Here is a 24575-nt window from a genome sequence, read left to right on the forward strand (position 1 = left end):
AAATTTAATATATTCAGTGAAATTAGATGTCAAGTCGAAGTCTTGGCCCTTTTGTTTGATATCAACCTTAGTGAAAACACTTGGGTTTTACTGCAACTTTTGTTTATGAACTTTACAAAGATAATACCAAGTGGTGGTGGGTTGTTTCTGAATATTCTGGAAGTAACTTTGTTTGTCAGGAGATTTTTAGAAAAGAGTGAAAACAGAAAATGATTTCTGAGCAGCTGCTGGCTTTGCATACATTTTCCAGCCTCCACTGGCTAATTCAGTTGGTGTCTCTAAGAGAGACGTGAAAATCACATCTGTTTCTAATCAGTTGAATAAGATTGTGTTTGCCTATAATTATGGCTGAGATGAAACTCAGACTCCATTTTATAGCTAATCGATGTTGAAAATCTATTGATGGTGTTTAGGAATCTTGTCTTGCAACTGAAGCTCTACATCCAGAACCAGAGTGGAACAGTAATGTTCCTTTAGGGCACATGTGTCAAACTCAAGGTCTGTGGGCCAGATTTGGCCCGCTGCAGCTTTTCATGTGGCCCTCAAAACATCAATAAATCAATCAAGTTTTTCACTAATCTGCAAAATTCACACAAAATCAACAGATCCTCACATTTGTCTGATTTTACTGACATTTTTTCTTCAGATTGCCCAAAACATATTGGGTTTAAGTGACTGCTGCCTCAGCCTTACTTGATGTCAAGTTATGGTCTGCGACTGATAAAGCGAATAATAAAAAGTCACATTTAACATCACACATTAGCGCAAATGTTGTAAAAAGTCCTTCCAAATAATTCTAAATTGGCACCACAAAATCTGTCATTTTGATTGCAAAAATAATAATAATAATAATCACGAAATCCTGGATGGACAGATCAGTGTGACAAAGATGTTCAATGCTATTTCATTTTAAGAAATACCTACTGAATGCTCAAGTGGTTTTTATTGATATTTTAGCAATTGAATGGGTTTTATCAATAGATTCTGGCACAATCGACCCTTTTCAGAACATTAAATTTTTTTGATATGCCCCAAAGTGAAAATAAGTTTGATACCCTTCCTTTATGGGATAAAAAGCAGAGGCCTTTAAGAAGAGGTTTTAGTAAAGGTTAGTATTCTCTGTGTTAGTCTACAAATAGTAAGAGATACAACCTGTTTGTCTCAGTGTATCTACTGTATAAGAGAGTTTCCGTTACAAATGTGTGCAAAACTTTGTCAATATTCCGCTAATGTGAAAAAAAAAAGCCCACAATTTTTCAATTGCAGAAACATGATTAAAATCACACAGAAATAAGTTTATTCATGCAAGAAGTCATTAAAAAACATGATGCGCCATCATCCTCCAACTGCTTCCTGTCGTCTTTGTTTTCCACCGGTGGTTCATTTCATCCGGTTGTTGATCATCTGACTTGTGTGTTGTGAAAAAAAGTGTCTCCATTACAGTTTTGTGTATCACACTAATTTTAAAATGGCCATGAAACCATCTGACCCTGGCCCCAAAACTTTTTTTCCCCTAAATTGGCGTGTTTCCATTAAATTCCATTGTAATTCCAATTTGCTACATTTTAAGATCAATGGAAACGCAGCTAATATGGTTTAAAAATCCAGACACGAAGTTGCTTAACGTCACACTCTGCCTGTTTTTTTTCTCCTATCCTTTTTTTCCCCTCACATTTAGAACAGTGCCAATCTCAAGGTTTTGAACAGGAGTCCATGTTTTCCCAGCTCCTAGCTGCCGTTCTCAGTAAGCCCAAACTAGTAGCTTGCCAGATCCATCATGGTTTTATCTCTCATTATCTTTGGGGCTCCAAACCCACTCTGCTCGCCTTCTGCATCTGCTGGAACTAAGCATGAAAGAGAGATGAAACAATTAGCTTCCATTTTGTACAATCAGCAGAAAGAACTCGACAGGAGGACCAATATGCAGGAGGAAATTGGAAAAATGATGCAGAGAGTCTTTTCTGCAGTCTTGCTGTTCTGAAAGTAAAAAAAAAAAAAAAGTAGAACGTTTGTAAAAACCCAAAAAGAAGTAGGGCTAAATCATGTGATGCCGTCTTTATTAGCACACTTTTTGTAATTAGGATATTATCTCATATAATCTAATGAAGACTAAAGTGCAAATGTTGTAGAGACTTGATTAATGGATTGTGTAATCAATGGAAATTTGATTAGTAATTCCTGCGACAGTGTGACAGTTAATTATTGTAGCCATTAAGCAAAAAAAGGAAAAAAAAAACTGTTGCCAGTTTCATCTTCACAAATGAAATTAAAGACTTTTGTTTTCATAATTTTGTTTTCTTTTGGAAGTTCTTTCTGAAAAAGGAAAAAAAAAGCTAAACTGAGCAAAAGTAAACTAGTTTTCACAGCACTAGGAATTACTTAACCAGTCAAAGACTGAAAGACTAGTAGACAATGTAACCTGTGCTAACATAGCCAGAGGTCAGTATTAGAGGTGTGTTGTTCAACCAAATATTTATCTTTCCTTATCCGTTTTGAACTATACAACCATAGAAGAAGAGCCTGGAGCCGGAATGTCGTGGCATTTGCATTTATGGGTGTTGGCCCTCCTCAGTAGAACAGGTCTGAAAAGGAGTGTGTGGTTTCAGAGAAATGAATGGAGGAATACATGTTTAACACAGGTCTGATGCCATCACTTTACCTTTGACAGAATTGAGAACAAAAGTTTGTCTCAGAGAACAATTCTAAGTTCTACAGTGCAGGAAAGGACCTGTTAAATACATGTACTTAAGTAATTACATATTTGGCTTATTTTTAGGTCATTATTGCAGGTAAATTTAGCAAATAAAGATAATTTTGGTGATTCTAAGTGACCTAAAACAAGCGACAATTGGTCTGATTTAAAGTCAAACAGTGGGGGCGGGGGAAGATGGCTGCATATCTGTGATTGTTGTATGCAAACTTCTGGTTTCCAATGTATATTTTGCACAAATGGTTAACCTGTCCTGTCCCTAGGTATGTGTTGCACAGCAGACACATCTTCTTGGTCAAAACTGAGTGTACAATTATTATTATTATTTATTTTAATCTATAAATAATTGGGCGGATATCTTTGAGTTTTAATAATGGATAAAGACAATTTATATGGCAGCAGGTACAGAAAACCAAGGTAGAACTCTATTGTTAATCAATTCATGTTAAATAAATGAAAAAAACCAAACTTTTTAAATATTTATTCACTGATCTGATCGTTTCCATAGCAACGACCAGAAGCAGGACCCAGAGCCACAGTGAATCTCAACACATCAGTTAGAATCCAAACGCTTCAGTGAGATTCAGATTTTGTGTGTAGTGAAGATTTTTTGTTTCCAAGATGAAAAACCTTTTCATTTTGCCACTTGGTTTGGGAGTAGGTTATCTGGTGTCGACAGGGATGAAGAAACTTTTCGACCATTTCTTTCCTGGAAACGACTCAGACGAAAGTACCTCCAAGGACGTTGAGAGAGATTTGTTTTGGGACGGGCTTCCATCGGTTCCCAGAGAGCAAGCTGACCCGGCTGGGGAAGATTCTTCTGTTGAAAGTCTGAGTCCTTTCTCAAGCTCCCAGGATGTTGAGAGAGACTGGTTTTGGGACGGGTTTCCATCGGTTCCCAAAGAGCAAGCTGACCCGGCTGGGAAAACTTTTTCAGTGGCGGACCTCAAAGCTCAGGCTATGATTTCACTGATTTCATCTCTGGCGTTCTCAGAGAAAATATCGAGAAAAGGCGCATTCTCCAGTATCTCGGAATGTAAATCTTCCCCAAACGGGACATCAGGGTTAACACCCAGGAGCAGCAGTGGAGCCCCAGGCAGTAAGACTGTTCACAAACACAAAACTGCCCTGAACGAGGGCAGAAGGGGTAGCGCAAAGTCAAAAGATGAGGAAAGACTTTTGGAACCACTAGTACACAGTTCCCAAATAAAGAGCTACCCCGGACGGGGCAATTTAACCTCAGAAGAGGAGGACAAAATTTGGGACCGGATGCTACTGATTCCCCAAAAGAAAAACTGCCCCGAATGGGATAGTTCAACCTCAGAAGATGAGGAAAAGATTTGGGATCGGATGTTACCGATTCCCCAAAAGAAAAACTACCCCGCATGGGGTAGATCACCTCCAAAAGAAGAGGAAAGACGTTCAGAACAGTTTGTACGCAGTTCCCAGATAAAAAACTACCCCGGACGGGGCAGTTTAACCTCAGAAGAAGAGGAAAAAATTTGGTACCGGATGTTTCCGATTCCCCAAAAGAAAAACTGCCCAGAATGGGATAGTTCAACCTCAGAAGATGATGAAAAGATTTGGGAACGGATGTTTCCGATTGCCTAAAAGAAAATCTGATCTAGATTGTGAAGTTTTCTAGGATCAGCGCAAAGATCATCCTGAGACTCCAGCTGCCATAAAGACCTCCTCTGCAGAGGACAACCTCTGTAAAATTTCCCAACAGGTTCAGAAATTCTCCTTTGGTGTGAATAAAATATCAGGGCTGCACAGTGGCTCAGTGGGTAACACTGCTGCCTTGCAGTAAGAAAGTCCTGGGTTTGAATCCCAGCCTGGTTCTGTCTGCATGGGGTTTTCTGGTTCTCCATGTCCATATTTGGGTTCTCTCCGGGCGCTCCGGCTTCCTCCCACAGTCCAAAAAGATTTAGTGTGATTTATAACGGATGGATGTTAATAATAATAATTATTAATATTACCATTACTATATATAAATAGATATATCCATCTATCAATCAAAAGATATATCTATATCTACGTATCTATATATATATCAATCTATATCTATCCATCTATATATATAAATATATATTTATTTATATAGATCTATAGATAGATCAATCTATCTATATATACAGTATATATATATATAGATAGATCGATAAATAGATTTATCTATAGATCTATTTATCGATCTATCTACATATGTGATGCTTTTCTATTCATTTATTATTTGTTTAAGATCTGAGTTTAATCAATCCTAATATTAGTTGTGCAACAAATTACATCATTACTGATATTAACAATTTCAGAACAAGGTAGTATAAAATATATAAAATGTGATCATTAACAGAGAGTTAACAAAGATTAGAGAAAATTTTGTTCTGCAAATGTTTATAAAATCTAAACGTAGCGCCCCTTTGCCTACATTGCTGGCTAAACGTCCAAAACCATGTAAAATAACCAAATACGGGGCGCCCTGAGTTCCTATCATTAAAAGGTGATAATCTGTAGTCGTTATTATCGGATTAGTTGTGAGTTCCCTTATAGAATCTGTTAATGAAATAATGAATTGAAACAGTAAATGTCTTTCTTCTTTTTACTATGAAAATATATTTCAAATGAAATTACCCTGAATGTAGTAAAATGAAATATCTTACATTTGTAAATAAACCATGAACACATTCGAAGGAGTGGGCACAACTTAAAATAACTCAAATTACCTTTAAAGCAATGTACAGTCAATAAGGAAATGTGAATTAACTCAAAACCTTACAATTAAAGTTTCCCTTTAAAGTTCAAAAATCAAACCCTGGGTGTCCATCAGTCACTTTCAGGGCATTAACAAACAAATACAACAAACAAAATCATCAGTCATTAGCAAATCCTAAGCTATGCCGGCTTTATAATAACTAAAATGACCCAAAAAAGTACCCGTTGCAGGCCTGAACGTCGCTTGAGTGCGTTGGGGCCTGGAAACTTAAACACTGGCCGCTTCACTCAATGAGCAAACAAAAGAAACTGACTCGGTACCTGACTCGTTGAGTTTAGAAGTGAAGATTAGAGCGCTCACGTGCTCACAGCGTGGACCTGTCGTGGCTCGTGGCTCCGCACGCGCCTCCTGCATGGACTCCCGCAGCCTGAATCTCCCGGTCCCCACCGTGTAGTCGATCTCGGTCGCCTTTTCCAAACGAAACCACAACTCCTCCGGTGTCCAAGACGATTCTCACCTCTAAGTTCACAAAGAACAGCAGTCGTGTAGCTCCCCAACGCGGTAGCCAACCCTCCTAACTGTCTTTTAACTTAGCGTGCTCTCGTGTGTGTCGCGTCAGTTTTCACAACAGTCCAAGCTGCGACTTCTTGAATAAAACAGAGGAAAAGTGTCCTACCGCACATAACCAAAGTCCACTGCTTTAATAAATGTCCTGGCCGAACACTTGACTGCAGCTGCCTTTCCTTAGCTGGGAAAGTTTTAGTTTAGCTTATGCTAACTGGGAGGAACAACCGAGCAGACTGTCTCCTTCACCTCCCTCCGTCGAACTCTCTCTTTTTTTTTTCTCCCCTTCCAATTGCGCAACAAGTATCAGTATTCTTAACCAATTAGAAACTAGTAAAATAATTTGGCAATTATTAAATACAGAAATAAAATACAAAATTGTACATAACAAAGGCATTTGACATAGGAATATTACTAGTGTTTGGAAATTGCTTTTTAAACATTTTTAAACATCTTAACTCTTTTTTTCTTTTTTACCGTTCACAGGAATTGAAATGAATGAACCCAAAGTATAACGCAGGCTACATAAACAATTTCCTGCCAGAACCAAATTAATAATGGATAAAGACAATTTATATGGCAGCAGGTACAGAAAACCAAGGTAGAAATCTATTGTTAATCAATTCATGTTAAATAAATAAAAAAAAAAAAACTTTTTTTCTGAGGCGTTCTGAGGCTTTGAATGCTTGAATCTCAACACATCAGTTAGAATCCAAACGCTTCAGTGAGATTCAGATTTTGTGTGTAGTGAAGATTTTTTGTTTCCAAGATGAAAAACCTTTTCATTTTGCCACTTGGTTTGGGAGTAGGTTATCTGGTGTCGACAGGGATGAAGAAACTTTTCGACCATTTCTTTCCTGGAAACGACTCAGACGAAAGTACCTCCAAGGACGTTGAGAGAGATTTGTTTTGGGACGGGCTTCCATCGGTTCCCAGAGAGCAAGCTGACCCGGCTGGGGAAGATTCTTCTGTTGAAAGTCTGAGTCGTTTCTCAAGCTCCCAGGATGTTGAGAGAGACTTGTTTTGGGACGGGTTTCCATCGGTTCCCAAAGAGCAAGCTGACCCGGCTGGGAAAACTTTTTCAGTGGCGGACCTCAAAGCTCAGGCTATGATTTCACCGATTTCATCTCTGGCGTTTTCAGAGAAAATATCGAGAAAAAGCGCATTCTCCAGTATCTCGGAATGTAAATCTTCCCCAAACGGGACATCAGGGTTAACACCCAGGAGCAGCAGTGGAGCCCCAGGCAGTAAGACTGTTCACAAACGCAAAACTGCCCTGAACGAGGGCAGAAGGGGTAGCGCAAAGTCAAAAGATGAGGAAAGACTTTTGGAACCACTAGTACACAGTTCCCAAATAAAGAGCTACCCCGGACGGGGCAATTTAACCTCAGAAGAGGAGGACAAAATTTGGGGCCCGATGCTACTGATTCCCCAAAAGAAAAACTGCCCCGAATGGGATAGTTCAACCTCAGAAGATGAGGAAAAGATTTGGGATCGGATGTTACCGATTCCCCAAAAGAAAAACTACCCCGGATGGGGTAGATCACCTCCAAAAGAAGAGGAAAGACGTTCAGAACAGTTTGTACTCAGTTCCCAGATAAAAAACTACCCCGGACGGGGCAGTTTAACCTCAGAAGAAGAGGAAAAAATTTGGTACCGGATGTTTCCGATTCCCCAAAAGAAAAACTGCCCAGAATGGGATAGTTCAACCTCAGAAGATGATGAAAAGATTTGGGAACGGATGTTTCCGATTGCCTAAAAGAAAATCTGATCTAGATTGTGAAGTTTTCTAGGATCAGCGCAAAGATCATCCTGAGACTCCAGCTGCCATAAAGACCTCCTCTGCAGAGGACAACCTCTGTAAAATTTCCCAACAGGTTCAGAAATTCTCCTTTGGTGTGAATAAAACATCAGGGCTGCACAGTGGCTCAGTGGGTAACACTGCTGCCTTGCAGTAAGAAAGTCCTGGGTTTGAATCCCAGCCTGGTTCTGTCTGCATGGGGTTTTCTGGTTCTCCATGTCCATATTTGGGTTCTCTCCGGGCGCTCCGGCTTCCTCCCACAGTCCAAAAAGATTTAGTGTGATTTATAACGGATGGATGTTAATAATAATTATTATTATTATTATTATTATTAATATTACCATTACTATATATAAATAGGTATATCTATCCATCTATCAATCAAAAGATATATCTATATCTACGTATCTATATATATATCAATCTATATCTATCCATCTATATATATAAATAAATATTTATTTATATAGATCTATAGATAGATCAATCTATCTATATATACAGTATATATAGATCGATAAATAGATTTATCTATAGATCTATTTATCGATCTATCTACATATGTGATGCTTTTCTATTCATTTATTATTTGTTTAAGATCAGAGTTTAATCAATCCTAATATTAGCTGTGCAACAAATTACATCATTACTGATATTAACAATTTCAGAACAAGGTAGTATAAAATATATAAAATGTGATCATTAACAGAGAGTTAACAAAGATTAGAGAAAATTTTGTTCTGCAAATGTTTATAAAATCTAAACATTTTCCTCCCAGAACCAAATTAGATTAGACTTAAGATAAAACAAAAACCTTAATGTTTATTCTGTATATAATTTAATTCTCAATTATCTATAAATTGTTTATAAAGTTTCTTCTGTGGGGGAATTGAGAACAACAGCTGCATGTAATTAGCTGGAACAATAAACATAAAGGAGCCAGAGATGTTGCAGCAGTTTACTGTTATTGCCTCCGAACGACCCTCGGTTTAAAAATGATGGTTCGTTCTCTTTTTGTAACGTCATAATGCAGAAAAAAAACGGTATATATAATTTATTTTACTCAGTTTCGTTTTGTGACAGTAATTAAATGTCACGTTGTAGCATTTCATGAAGTGGCCGGTATAAAAATGACCAGAATCTCGGTTCGATTTTTGTAAATCATTAAAACTCGTATGCAGCAATGAAACCACTAAATATTATCAGTGATGTTGTTCAGGCATTTTCTTTTTAAATATCTTTGCTGAGATTTGATTGTAAAAAGAATATCTTCTAATCTCTTTGGCATTGTTTTGATATGCACACAATCCAGGGTACAAATTGTACTTGAATGCAGAATAGAAAGTACACCTGGCAGGGAAATGATCTTCCACAGACAGATGTGTGTGGCGCTATAAACATTCCCATGGTGTGTGAGGCAGTTTGGATACTAAAGGCAGCTGGGTTAGGACTTTATTTACTTTTTTCCCCCCGTATTATTCCTTTTACAATTGCTTGGATGTGGTTTAAGGTAAATAATTAAGTTCAGAATGAGGTTTGTACCTTAGCTTTGTTTAAAAACAATGACTGAAAAACAATCCATTTTTTTTTTTCATTTTCAAATGACAAAAATCAAAAAATGAAAAAAAAAAAGCTTTTAAATCATATAGAACAAAAATAAAACAGTTTTGGTTTCAAACATTTTAAATTTTAGTTTTGAAATGGAGAAACAGGCGTCGGCACCAGTTTTCCATTTGATTTTAATATTTCATTGCTTGGGTTTATGTGGCCCGGAAATGTTTCTGCGTCCAGAAGTCAAGCGACAGCGGATTTTATGTCTGATCCTGTGCGCACATCAATAACAGAATGTAGCAGAGTGGAAGTGGTTCAAAAAACGGACGTTCAAGATCCTTTCTTCCACGTTGGAGTGTACAAAAAAATTTGGTTTGACTAATTAAAAGAAAGTTCATTACATAGTTTGGCAGAAAGAATAGATCACATTGGCTTAAAAAAAATCCCAGGCCTAAAGCCTGGGATTTTCCTCGTCTCAAAACGTTCATAATAATACTGGACGTCCACTCAATGTTAAAGTGACGGGAAACAGAAGGCTGTAATCCTTACAGAAAGACAACACACCTTAATGAGACTAGCTGGAGATGACAGAGATTACCTCAACTCAACTGCAAATTCAACTCACACCCGATTATAAACGCACACAAACCGACCTGAACACGGCTGGACTTATAGGATTTGATCATTAGCGGACTGTTTAAAAGGGAACACATTGTCTTCCAAATGTGTGCTTAAGATTTGCATTGCTCCCAGAGCCAGAGCCAACACCAGAGCGACGATGAGCGCACGCTAAACAATGAGCAGAGGTGGTGTTAGGTCCACATGGGAAGTAGAGTGACCTCAGGAAGGGCAGCGGCTGCTTTTGGTAATTAATGGAAAGTTGATCCTCCTTGTTGGCGACGGCAGCTCAACGTTTGCAGCTTTAAAAATTGGACGTTGGAAAACAATGTATTTACAATGTGTTGCTTTTTCCATACATTTTCACAGAATACCACGCGATTATTGGGTATAGTTATTCAGCCTTTTCTTTGTCAATCTTAGCATTACCTGCTAAGTGCTAATCAGACTTTTCTCTATCTCTCTTGGTCTCTTGAGGAAATGACACCGATAAAAAGCTAAATGTGTCGCTGTGTTACTACTTGGGTATTTTCTGAGAAACTAAATAACATACTCAGATATTCCTGAGTATTTTTATACTGCTTCCTGTTTATGCTTCGGAACATGAACAATAAACAAAATTCCATTTAATCCCATGAAATATTGTTTTCTTTTAGCAATACAGATACAACAGGAAGTTATTGGGAATACCAAACACTTTCTGGGAGCTTTCAGCGCGTTGTCATTGGTGATCCATCATGGCCGATTCATTGCCATTTTATTACTGCACTTATTTGTCTTTATGTGGATGTTAAAATGAATGGTAAACTTCATTAGAATTTTGATTTTATTTTTAGCCACATTCATATCTTCACAGCTAACTAGCCCATCTATCTATCTATCTATCTATCTATCTATCTATCTATCTATCTATCTATCTATCTATCTATCTATCTATCTATCTATCTATCTATCTGCTTTTGTTCTATGTGTCCAGACAACATGCTCATTTCTAAACACATTATTGGCTATCAGAGGGTTTTCAATTATGAGAAGGTGCTGGAAGACTAAACAGAGAAATGATTGGCAAGTCATTTGTATCATTAGCAGTTAGTGAAGAACCAAAGCTTGATCTCGCTTCTGCCTCCTCACTCCAACTATCTCTGTTTTTCCCTCTAATCCACTGATTTAATTGGCATTTCTATGGCAAAGTTGGAAAAAAGTCGCCAAGCGCAGCAATGGCTTTCCATCCGTTGTGGATGGATCCGTTACTATTAAGAGCCAAATAGCCCTTCCTAATCCTCATGAAGCTCATTTAATTAACTGTCCATCTCTACCATTTTTTCTCTGTTTATCTCAGTTCTTTATTAAAGTTTCTTCTTTGCTTTTTATCTTTTGTCTCTTCTTTTCACTGCTTGAATAAAGACGTGAGAGCGTTTTGAGGGCAGAGCTCTAAATCGCGCTCACACATAAACCCGCCGCGGACACGCTCACGGTGCAGGTATTGTTTTTAGCCGCCCTCAACCTTTTGGTTTCTGCTCGACTCCCACGCCGTTACGTTTTGTTAAAGCTAATGAGAACCGCCGCAACAAGAAGGAAGATGGGGCACCGAAAAAGAGAAGTACTACATTATGGCATCAACATAACAGATTGCTTGGAGGAAATGGATTGCGAGGAAAAATTTGGAGGCAGGGAGTTAGAAAGGTGCTGATGAGGGTAATCGAAGGAGACCAGAAGAGGAGGGATGGCTCTTTGCTTGATTTATCAGCTGTTAAATCGAGTGCCCTCCACTCTGACAGATTTATGGCACATCCATTATGTAATAATGTAGCATAAAAAAAGACTGTACTGACAGACAGATTAATCAGCTGCATCTTTTAGTTCCAACCATAACACTCTAACCCACCCTTCTTTTCTCACTCGGTTTTTCTCCCTGTGATATTGTAGAAGATGGTCACCACTGACAATATTTTTGTAATTATTTCTGCCCACTGCCACTCAAATCATGATATGATAACTGGGCTTTTGGCTAAGAGACGTTACAGATGTTACAGAGCCAATGCAGGTTGACAGAATGTAAAAATCATCTCTTTTCTCTTGGTCTGGTTTGCAGATGTTTAAATTAATTTGTGTGTGTGTGTGTTTTTTTAAGATTGTGTTGTTTAACTGGCTCTTGTATGCAGTGGTAAAAATGTTCCTTTGCGTGGACGTGAGAATGTGAGTGCCTTGCCTTGCGTTTCTTCCATTCTTTGTTTCAAATTTGACCTTTCCAAACCTAAATTGAGCACTGCAGCTTCGAACATGGCTCTCACAATGTTTTGTTTGTCTGCTGCTCCTCATAAAACTCTAGCTCCTGTTCCATGTCAGCACCATGTTTTGGAGGACAAGGGCTAGAGTTTGTTTTGGTGGAAATACAAAAAATAACAAATAAAAAATGGCCTAGTAAGATCTAGCAGCAGTTAAACACTGGAACCACTTTGATGGAAAAGGCAATCATGATGTAGCATATACTGTTATTGCGCTCATGTCAGAAATGTATTTATGTACATTTGCGTATGTAAGTGAGACTTGACAATGGAAGAGAGGCTAAAGTTAAAGCTGCAGTGTGTAATTTTTCTAATGTTTTTAAAACATATTTGTGAAGCACCACCGCAAAAGTGGAAGCCAGGAGGCGGCTCAGCACCTTCACCCCTTCTCTCTCTGCTACCGCTGCAGCTTTTCCCCATCAGCAGATCTTGTTGTGAATGCTCCAGCTAGTTAGCATGGCCATCGATGACAGCAGATAAAGGGTTTTCCTGTAACATTCAGTTGTTTTTCTGCCATTCACACATTTAGCAGCGAGTACATGAGGATGAGTGACCGCACTAAGCCCCTCCTCCTGGCTCTGACTGGTTGTTTTTGGTCGGGAGTGGTGCATTTCTTTAACATTCCAGAATTATTTCAGGGAGGAGATGGAGGAGATCGATTTTTTCACAGATTATCTGTCTCATAACAAACTGTCAAGACATATTTTAACAGATACGTAAAACACATTCTTTATAACAGTTATATACTGTAATTTTAAAGGGGATGTATTATGTAAAATCAACTTTTTTGATATTTATGCCATGTCATAATGTTGGACTTTCAGTCCCCAGGTGAGCTTCCACTTCACACAGCCTCCCTGTGTCAAAATGGATTGAGATCTGCTGCTGCCAGACTAGCGGCAGCAGCAATTAGCAAACACCTGGTGGAATTGCACGACTGCTGAACTCATTGTACGAACTACTTCTCAGTGCATTGATCCTGAATTATTGCAAATAATGAGAAGCATTGTTATGATCACACGCTGAATGCGAAGTGTCAGAAAGAGCAGGAGCTTCTTAAAGAGACAAAGACCAAATTTGAAGGCATCAAGTTGTGAAGTCAAACTTCTTTTAAGTCATGTTTGAAATAAACATAATTTTTAAAATAACTGAAGGTAAGATAGTTGCTTGATTGTGCTATAAAATGGCACTACTTGTTTTTATGTATTTATTCATGGCTACTGTCCTTTTGGATGAGTTTTTTTTTTTATTGTTGTATTGCAGTTTTGCCCCTTCCAAGACAATTTTTTTCTTTGGGAGACTAATAAAATTATCTTATCTTATCTTATCTTATCTCATCTCAATACTGCCCCTTTAATGACTGTAAAGTCATTCAGATAAGAGGCTCAGGTGGAACTTCTATGGAAGCAACACAGTGAAAGAACTTGAAGTAAGCGACATCAATAATTGCAAATAATTCATAACTAGCTATAGGTGTAGCATAAAGGCAGACATAGTTCCAGGTAGCCACTTGAAGAATAAGTTTGATGAACGTAATCAAATCGAATGTTTTTAGCAAATAGCTGTACTATGAAAGTGCAGAACAATTGGATGTTCAATATAGAATGGAGTTTGCCTGTTCAGAGAATGGTATGTAAGATGAAGATGTTCAAGTCCAACAAATGTGACCTGTCCTGTAACATGTTCATTCTCCAGCCTTGAAGTGACAAAAACATGGTTAATGTCAGGTAAAGATGAGAATGTGATATTTTTTGTTGGCTTATTCTGCAGCTGTTTGCAGAGCCATTTTAAACTTCCGAATGCTGTTTTAAATTTCTTCTGCCTCTGTTTTATGCTGTTTGGTTTGCTGGTTCCCAGCTTGTAACCATGTGCTAAAAGCATTCCACTTCGGGGAATGGAGGAGCAGAACAATAATCAGTGGATTTGACAGCCTGTGAATATGAAAAATTGTTTGGTTGTAATAGCGCTTGCTCAGACCTCAGCTAGCTTTGACAGTTTATTATTTCTTCTTCCTCTTTCTGTTGGCTAAAAAATTATTATTGTACTTTCAAACACAAATTCAAAATAGTGAGGTTGTCACTGTGTGGTTCCCATCGTTGATTCTACCTTCCCTTATCTTTGGGTGATTATTCAGTTTAATATGGCAAGGTCAATGAAAATAAATTGCTTTTTAGCTTTGAAATGCAGAGAAAAAACAGTCTTTGTTATAGAAAATGTGAACTTTTATCGAATTGTGACACATTATTCATTGGTTTATTTATCCCAGTGAAGCATAACAGTATGACCCCGGTGCTGTCTAAACAGCATGAACTCCACCTGACCCCTGAAGGTGGACTCTACTGTCTGGCAGCAGAGCCTCTGAAGAAATTAGAATGTTATTGAAAAGTTTATTTATTTCAGGAACTTTCTTACTAAGTGAAACACATAATGTTTGAAAGGCTTTATTTTTGATAACTATGGTGATTTCCCACTTAGAATGAGTGAAAACATTGACATTTAAAAGTAGGATATTACATTTGTCCAGTAAAAATATTTTTAATACAGTAAAGTCTGCTCAATATATTCGTTTAGGATGTCATTTTCTAAAGCTGCTTTTCATTTGCCACACAAGCCTCATCAAAAGGCATATCCTTATTTATTTAATAGGTCTATGTTTTGAAGGCTGCTGGTTGGAGCGTTCATGAGTCAAAATGGATTGAGATCTTGAAAATTTGGAGACTTAATCAACTTCTACGTCTGGTTTTGCTCCTGTGACCATTCCAGAACCTTTGTTGTTTTCTGGTAGGGATCCAGCTTCAGCTCACAATGGTGAACGAGTCCACATCCAGCAGGGAGACCAGTTTTCATGAAGTGGTCTAGAAGGTGTGCACTGATGCTTAGGTAGTTGGTGTATGTGGAAGTAAGATCCACATGGATGGATGGGCCAAAAGTGTCTGAAGCACCGCACTGCCTCTGTCAGCTTGACTTTACCCACAATGCATCCTGGTGCATTGGGTTCCTCAGGGAAGAACATGCACATGGACAGGGGTCAACTGACTGGAGAGTGGCTCAAACAGCAATGTAGTTTTCTAAGATGATTCAGTCTAAGCTGGTTTGAATTATTTTAATAGTCTGTGGCTATTTGAGACTGATGTTGTTCTGTAGGATGGAACCACCACTGACCAGCCTTCACCTCCCCTCTGCCCCATCCATCAGTTATTGATACCACTGATTCACCGATGTTCTTTCTTTCAGTCTATTAATAAAGAGTATTTGCATAGCAACAAGACATTTCTAAGTGCTTATATTAAAAAGCATAAAGAATATATAAAAACATCATACACTCAACAATTGTGAAAACCAGTGATGGACATTGCTGAATTATTCCATAATTAACCTCTTTCTTTAAGAGGTTAACTACTGATAAGACAAAAAGGATATATATATTGAATAAGGAAATGAGAATCACATCAGATTAATGAATGCACTATGACAAAATCAAACTGGAATACTGAAAATCAACTTCAAAACTGACTAATTAGACAAGGAAAGAAAGGAAAAATCAGATTTGCAGAACCATAAATGCAGCATTAAAACAGAATAACCTCCTCTGTCTGGCGAAGGAGGACGAAGAACACAGGAAAAGGGGGAGTGGAGAGGAAGACCATATCAGGTAAAACTTATCTGGTTCAGATCCGCCCTTGGCTTTGGACACAGGATTATCATAAAACTCATGGTTTCTTGGCTAACCTCTACCTAGACAAAATAAACTCTCTTTTGTCTCTACCTAGACTAAAGAGAATTTATCATTAATAAACGCAAAGTGGATGTGCGTTTGATAATAAGAATGGAAAGGCGGAGGAGAGAAGGAGCGACAAGTGGTGGAAAGGAAAGAATGAAGGGAAAGGAGCCAATGAGTGCAAGCAAAAACATAACATAAGAATAACACAGCATATAGTCAAAATTAAGTAAGCCAGCAAGCATAAAGGCAATTTACAGAAACTTGATTCCGCTGTCGACATGCATTAGAATTACATTTTTTTCTCTATGTCTCTGGACATCAAGTAACAACACCGATACCAGCTGGACATGACAGAACAATTACAACTCATAGAAAAGCCTCTCTGTTTTTCTAAGATGTGTGGTCAATGCCCGTTTGGAACCTCTACTTCCTGTTTACTACAGCCATGCATAATGTTAACATCTGACCAAATTACGCTTCACTCAGCCTGGCTGATTTGTTCCAAAGCAGTGGAAACACAGCTCAAAAATCACATGGCATTTAAATGGAAACATAGATAGTGGCATTCTGTTCACCCATTATTGCCAGATTAATGAATCATTTTTGGCACTACGTAGGGGCCAGTCAATGAATGGGCCCCGATTTCCTAAATTTTAGATATGTATATGACCTTATCTACCTCGGCAGAGGTCTAAAAATCAACCGCTGTCCTCTATTGCTCTGCTCTGAAAGAGTGTTAACTTACAAAAAACTTACAGTATTGGTCAATATCTGAATCTGCAGGTCAGGATTTTTTAAGAATTGTGATCAGTGGTCGGCTAAAAGAACTGCAATCGCTGCACCTCTATTGTTACAACTTTGGAGTAGTTGCATGTAAATTGAAGTTCTTGCACACACTTTTTCAGCTGTTCATAGTGTACCTACTGTATAGTCTAAAACAAAATAAGAGAAAAATAAGTTAGACATCCTCTAAACTGCAACTGTTGGAAGCAAACAGGGCCAGGAAGAAGCCTCCAGTGAAACCGTTCCTGATCCCAGTTCCCACTGCTCCCAGTTCCCACTGCTCCTCTGGATATTGGATCCAGTGAAACGCATTAGTGTGAATGATGGCCATTGCACCAATCTGAATCTCCCTATGGTCTTTCATTACAAACTAATCCAGTGATGATTGTCATTAGTAAGAAAGGCAGTGCTTGTGTGAATATATGAGTGTTTGTGAGAGGGAAAAGAGAGCGAGAGAAAGAAATTGTTAGGGGAAAGAAAGAGAGATGCATTTTGGCAAAGCATACGGAATATTAGCCTGGTGATTTATTATCTGAGTAATGATGTCCCTTCTTCCCCAAAGCTGCATTGTCCTTTAGCCAATTAATTTTGAATCTGTTACACCCTCGGAGAGAAACAGGAGACATTATCAACACTCTCTTTAGTTGAACCTCAGTCAAGTGCAGTGCTATATAATTTATTGTAAGCTGTGGCTGGTTAACCCTGCTCTTTTGTCTTCGTTTGATGTCTGCTTATGTGTTTTCCTTGTATTGCTCCCCTATACAGTATCCTCTCTTCTTTAATGACATTGATTTATGCAACTGCTTGCCACTGCTGCTTTTTTTTTTATCCCCTTCTTAATTCCACCATTTTCTTTTTTTCGTTGTTTTCTCAGTTTCCATAACAACCGCGGGGTCATTTTTCAGCTCCTTCCAGCACTACGGTCTTAATCCTGTTCATACGACACTCAACTCTCGCTTTTCTTCACTCGTCGTTCCGGCTGTGCTCTCCATTACGCCGTGGTGTCTTGTCATTCAGACAGCACACTTTGTTCTCTGTATTCTTGTGGAGGTAGAACCATTTGGAGAAAAGCCGCACATACCCAACCTTTAGAAATGTTTCACATTTTGCCACGTTACATCCACAAACATTAATGTACGGGGATTCTTTCGTTTTTACAACTGCCTTAAGGATTTGCCTAACTAGTAAACAGTTTACCTGTGTGTAATTCATTTCCAGTTGAATTACAACTGTATGTTAACGGACATTAGACAACAAATGGCATCACGAAGACCAAGAAAAGCAGATTGGTCAGGGATGGGGAGCATGTGGCGAAATCAGTTATCTTCAGGTGAGGAACATTGTGTCCTTTTCTTTTCAGCCTCATGTCATCGACCCCTTCCTAATACAAAGCCACTGGCAAACTTCTCATTATCCTCTGCATAAGAAACTCTTATGTGATTGGTCAGAATCCTGTGGGTGTGGAAAACATCCCCAACTATTTAACTTCCAGAAACTGTTTTTTCAGCCAAACAGCAGAATAGATAGTTTTGAAGAGCAATTGTCCGAGGATGAGAGGAAGTATGTTCTGTTGGACCAAAACTCTGAACTCCCCTGATGAAGCAGGCGAACGTCCCACCAAAGCCTTCCATTCTTTTTTCCCCTGATAACATGTAAAATAAAATGAGATGCTGCAGCTTGTCAACCTTTATTTCCTGCTGTGATGAACACGTGAACTCGTAATAGTCATTCCTCTCTGCCATGATCGCTGTGTTTACTGTACTATTGAAAACCACACATATGTATCCTGGAGAGGGAGGGCCTTGACAGGAACTCGGCTCGGTGTGTCTTGTGGACCTTGAAGGGTGTATAAGAAAACAATCAATGTGACCGTGCTTTGACTGTTCTACTTCAGTCCGGCCTTGCTTGGTCTGTTAAATGTAATGGAGCATGTCTCCTTCTTCTCTTTAGTACATATCAACCTGTATTAGTGCTATATATCTCATTTTGACTATTTGTTTTAGGCAGTTTACAGAGAAGCTGCTGAAGGCTGATGAGATGCAAGACAATCTTGGAAGACAACATGTTGAAGGCTGCAATAGACTTGAAACTGGGTTACAACGACCAGATAAAGGTCCAGACCCAGATCTAAAATGTAGTTTATGGCAAGACCCGAAAAATTGTGTTCACAAATCTAGTCTGACTGAAGTTAAGCTATTTTGCAAAGAAGAATGGACTGGAACTTGAGGCTGTAGATATGCTGAAAGGTGATAGAGATTCATCTCCAAACACTCGAAGTTCTAATCTCAGCGAAAAGGTGATTCTACAGAGTATTGGTTCAGGTGGGCTGAATGGAAATGCAGGTCACACTTTTCAAATTTGTATTTGTAAAAAAACTTTAAACTATGTTTCATTTAATACTACACAGCAATGCACTACTTCGGGCTGGTATATACCATAAAATTATTGTGCCAGTAACAGGACCCAATATGAACATCTTTAAGGGGTATTGGAAATTTTGGAAACTTTTCTAGTGACTTCTAAGTCCAAACAATGCAAAGCTTTTAATCTACAAAGTAGTTTGTCTTCCTAGCAGCTATCAAATCCCAAAATGCCAGTTTATTGGTTCCTGTCTTTAAATTATTCCTTCACTTGCCTGTTGTCACTAGTAATGAAAGCTGTGCTATGTGTGTGTATGTGCAAAGGGTGAGTGAACTGATGTGTTCTTTTGATTGCTATTCCCAGTGCATTTAAGTGCACTGATTGTAATTACTAGTTTAGATGCTGAGATTGTCTTGTGATTTTTTTTTTTTGATTAAAGACCTCTGATCTCTTCTTAAAAAATTAAAGCGAAAAATCAAGTGTGACTGGGTTAGTACGATGACCTTGAATACAAATATCAGTGTCATGGATTTACTTTTTTATTTTTGAAACAAAAGTTGAATGATTTAGTCTATTATACAAATGAAAATTCAACCTCTAGGACTACTTCCGGTAAAATGTGGTACATGACTGTAATCAGTCTCTCTATCCTCTGCAGCACTTTGGATTGTTTTCTGAGAAAAAACTCTCAGACTGAGTTTCCTTCACGTATTTTGCATCACTATAGACAAATACCACATGACCAACTCCCTGCACTCCCTCTTCCTAAACAAACAGCAACAAGAACAATGATTGTTAATTTTGACCCAGTTTTGTTTATCAAACCAATTATTATATGTTAAAAAATGACAAATATCAGACTACACTGATGTTAGTGCCAATATGTCTTTGCTTTTTATTTTATTGTGCTATGTTTTCCAGCTCCTTTCCTTATTTTGCTAGTGTCTCACCTATTGCTCAAATGTGAATTTGTGTTAAATATGGTCAGACATAGGAGTGTGGGTTTGCAGAAGGTTTCTCTTTAGAAGAAATGTGAACAGTAAAACTACCTAACTTGTTTTTGTTGTTGTTTAGGTATTCGGTCTTCATGAATAAATTCTTCTTTGCTACTTAACTCTACCACCCTGCAAGGAAAATGTATACATACACACTTGTTGTTTTCTGGGTACAGCCTTTCAGACATGCCCAGCCAAAGCTAAACTAGCAAGTAATGTGTAAATTGTTCTCTCTTTATCACCAAAATATGAACTCTATTGTCAATACTTTGATGTCTTCAATGTCAAACCACCACTTTTAGTTTCATTATAGAATTTGTCACTTTTTCTCACCTGCAAAACTCCATTTCCACCAGAGCCAAGCAATAATCCCACCTGCCCTCATTGATATAACTTCCCTCCACCCTATAATAGGAGTTACTGCTGACTGATAAACCTTAACCTTTCTTACCTGTCCTTTATCCTCCATTGCATCACTTGGTTTTTTTTCCACATTATCAGCATTGGCTAAATTACTGGGCAGACTGTCAGCCGCTGTGACATTTTAAAGTACCCGTTAAAGGTTACAGACAAAGAATGTGATGGCAAGAAAAAGGAAAAATCCCTTAAACACTGTTTGCTATCCATTATATTATCTTTCTGCTACAACAGTACACCTGCTATAAACTGCCTGCGTCTTTTCTTTGCCCTTTAGGTTTGGAGTGGTACCTGGTTAGAGTGGAGTTGACTGTGACTGATGTAAATGACAACATCCCGGAATGGAGCATGGTTCCTGCCCCCTACCTTGCAGTGGTTTCCCCAGATGCGACTGCGGGATCACTGGTTTACAAACTCATTGCTCAGGATGGAGACGAAGGTCTTAATGGTGAAGTGGAGTACTTCCTATCTGATGGTAGGTTTTTCTTTTTTTTTTCCATTTCATATAAGACTGGAGAAGATTTATTTTTATTTCTCAATTCCAAAATGTTTGCATTAATGTAATGAAGACTTTAGTTTTAGGACAATATTTAAACTCATTATGTTATCAGTAGTTCTTTAGGGTAAGTGGAGCTAACTTTCTGGCTAACTAAAAAGTTAGCTAGACATTTTAGTTAGCTAACTGGAGCTAGTGCATTTAACTTTTTACCAAACTAAAAGGTTAGGGGCACTAACTTTTGTTAGCGAACAGAAATATTTAGCTAATGTTTTAGCAGGCTAAAATATTAGCTGCTGTAAAGGTAGCTGCATTAACATTACAGCATTAATCATGAACATTAGTTCCACTAGGACTAAAGCATTATACCAATGTTATTTCGCTGAAGCGCTCAATTTAGCCATGTTGTGACCCGTCATGTGTCACAAATTATATGACCCCCACCAGGGACAAATTTGTTTTTGCAAATTCCTTCCTGAAGTAAGGAATTTTGCAAAAACTCCTTACTTGACTTTTTTGGAGCAGACGTGCTATGATTCAGTGTGGTGAAGGTGGACCCAAATGCAGAGAGGCAGAGGGATCAAGTAAATGAAGGTTTAATGAAAAAAAAAGATAAACAAAAAACACAGGGAGCCAGAGCTGAACAAAAACAAGAATCTGTGAGGAATAACAGCAAAGAAATTATGTGAAAAAAAATGGAATTTAATAGGAGGAACCAGCAAGGAGTCACTGAGAATGAGTTGTATTTATATTGGGGACCTTAATCACTGAACAAGGAACAGATTATTAATGGGTTGCAGGTGTGAGAAGAGAGACAGAGGGAGAACAACACGGGGCAAGGAAGAGTACACTGAACTAGGAAAATGTTCTAACATTAAAAAATAACTAGAAATAAGAAATAATTTATCATAATAATCTAGAATCACTAACTAAAGTAAAACAGAAACAAGGGTGATCTATGTAAAGAATTAGAGTAAAAACAGAATAATAACAACTAGAATTAATAAATCAATAAATAAAACCCAAAATAACTCAAAGCAAACCAACAGCTGACAAGACCTTCCACCCATGGTTCCAGTTTCATAGTTGTTAAGTGTTGCTTACTCTGTTGCTGATTTTACCTTATTAACCACCACTTTGGTTAGAAAGCCTGCAGAACATGAGCAGATTTTAAACCATAGTTCTACAGTGATGCATTGTGGGTGTAGAACAAATGTTATTTGCTGCATCATTTTTGAGCTGTCATTTTTAATAAAAAGTAAAAAGAAATCCTCCTTTTTTCCAAAAACCAATACTCTTTATCTTCTGAGATAATAAAGCCATAGAGAAATGGCTCTTCTTACTTCTCTATCAGAAACAAACATCTTTATTGAATAATTCTGAATCTAAATCTGCCAGGGTTGGAAGTAATTTTGGGTTTAGCTGTATATTGTTTGTATATTTCTCAGTGTTGAAATTGATATTGAATATCCATATTTCCAAAGAAGTTAGGAAAACACACAGACGTCGGTAGTGTAGGGGTTTTCTCTGCGGCTTATCCGATGTGGACGTTTTTCAGTGTGTGACAAAACGGTTCTCCTGCTGAATGGGTTAGAGTTGGCAGCTCTGCTCACTGACAACGTTTTAAAGTCCTGCGTATGTCAGTGTGTTCTCAAACAGTCCACAAGTCAGAAATGACGGAAGGACCCATGAGCTGTCACAGAATCAGAGGATGTTCAGCAGCAACCCGGCCCTGTGCTGGTGGAGGGCCAGATTAGCTACTATGGTGGTAGACTTCTCGATTAAAATGCTTTAGCAAGTAGTTGCTCCGAAGCTTCATATTCAGGTTCTGTAGCATCCAGGTGGAGGTGTGACCTATGTGGATCTGGTGGCTTCTCTTGGTGTGGCAATGAATGACAAGGAGCTCAAGCTGGCATCAGTTGTTTTTCTTTAATTCCCCATCTGCATTTCACACAATGGGCATCGAGGTAAGGTCAGCCTCTGGCACAAAACAAGCTCCTCGTCAATGATCCCCATGGCTCTGAGGATTACCCATAATACTGTAGCCACAATAAAATCATTGAAAATTACAGTGATCGCATAGTGGATTTTGTTTACAGTAAAGGAACAACCAGTGAGTGTCCTTTTCAAAGAAAGGAAGGCAAATAATTAAGATGCTCTGGAAAATAAAATACAATGCTGACATTTTATTGACTGGAAGCCATTTTTATATTTTAGTTTATATAAACTTGCATCTTGGAACAATGCAAAAACATAAATGAACCATATCTTTATATAAAACTGTTAATATAAAACTCAGCCTTATGTTAACCATCTGCTACAAGAGATTTGATAAAAAGTGCCTGCATTTCACACAATGGGCATCGAGGTAAGGTCAGTCTCTGGCATAAACCACAGCGTGACCGCGTGGGAAATTCCCACCACACTTTCTCACGAACTAAACGTTTCTAAAACGCGACAAAAACGATATAATAGCAGAACTAGCGTGACTTGGATTAAACATATTTCAATAATATGCAAAAACGAAAACCACAAACATATTTTATAAAATGCATAAATGATATTTCTTTATCACATATCGGAGACACGTTACTTCGTCAATGATCCTCATGGCTCCGAGGATTACCCATAATACCCCGCTCTTTCTAGGGTGAATGCAATACAACTTTTTACCAGCAGATGGTGGATTTTAGCAGGATTTAACCTGAACCATTTGAACTGTATGTTACAGAGGCAAAATGAAGCCGCCTGTCACCTGTAATGTCCAACGGTGCATGAGAAACGACTCTGCAGAGCGGTCCATCATGGCACTTTACCTCGGTTGCTCCGATTTTCAATGTCTTGTCCATCAATTCATGTGCAGGTGGCGACGGTCGATTTGAAGTGGACAGGAAGAGTGGCCAGATACGGACGACGGGGCTTCCTCTGCAGCGTGACAGAGAGTACCTGCTGACGGTGGTGGCAGCCGACGGGCTGGGCAGCCGCAGTGCCCCTGCCATCATATCCGTGGTGGCCGGAGCTCGGCCACCGCAGTTTACTAATGCCTCCTTCGTCATCGCTATACCGGAAAACACGCCGGAAGGACAGCCGTGAGTTCCCACACCAGCTCTCTGTTATTATAAACCAGGGCCTTGCAAAAGTATTTATAGCTGCGTTTCTATTACCAATGTGCACAAAACTTTGTCAATGTTCTGCTGATGTCAAAAAAAAAAAAAAATGCAATTGCAGTGTTTTCATTTAATAAAAATCACAATTAAAATCACACATGAATAAGTTTGTTCATGTGATGGGTCATTAAAAACATGCCTGTGCCATCATCTTCCAACTACTTCCTGTCGTCTTCTTCTTTGTGGTTTGCGCCATTGGAAACAACATAATGTGCCTCCTTTAATTGGAAATGTTTGTGTTCCAATGAGAGGAGTCCCTTCAATTTTACAGGAGTCTGCTGATAACCTATTTTGCAAAAATCCACACTTTCATTGTTATTTTATAATCTTAGGATATTAGAAATTTTCAGTTTGACAGAAAGAAATGTTAAACTTGTTTTTAGACAATGCAGC

The 24575-nt window shown here is 38.4% G+C and overlaps 1 protein-coding gene across 1 annotated transcript in view; it reads left to right on the forward strand.

Moving 5' to 3' along the window:
- LOC114143237 (neural-cadherin) overlaps positions 1–24575 on the forward strand; it is a 316981-nt gene that overhangs the window by 71950 nt on the left and 220456 nt on the right. Inside the window, exons 2-3 of the mRNA XM_028015094.1 lie at positions 20797–20994; positions 23879–24104. Coding sequence (XP_027870895.1) covers positions 20797–20994; positions 23879–24104 — 424 coding nt within the window. The remainder of the gene's footprint in view (positions 1–20796; positions 20995–23878; positions 24105–24575) is intronic.

This window comes from Xiphophorus couchianus, chromosome 4 (assembly GCF_001444195.1).
Source record: "Xiphophorus couchianus chromosome 4, X_couchianus-1.0, whole genome shotgun sequence".
NCBI classification, from domain to species: Eukaryota; Metazoa; Chordata; class Actinopteri; order Cyprinodontiformes; family Poeciliidae; genus Xiphophorus; species Xiphophorus couchianus.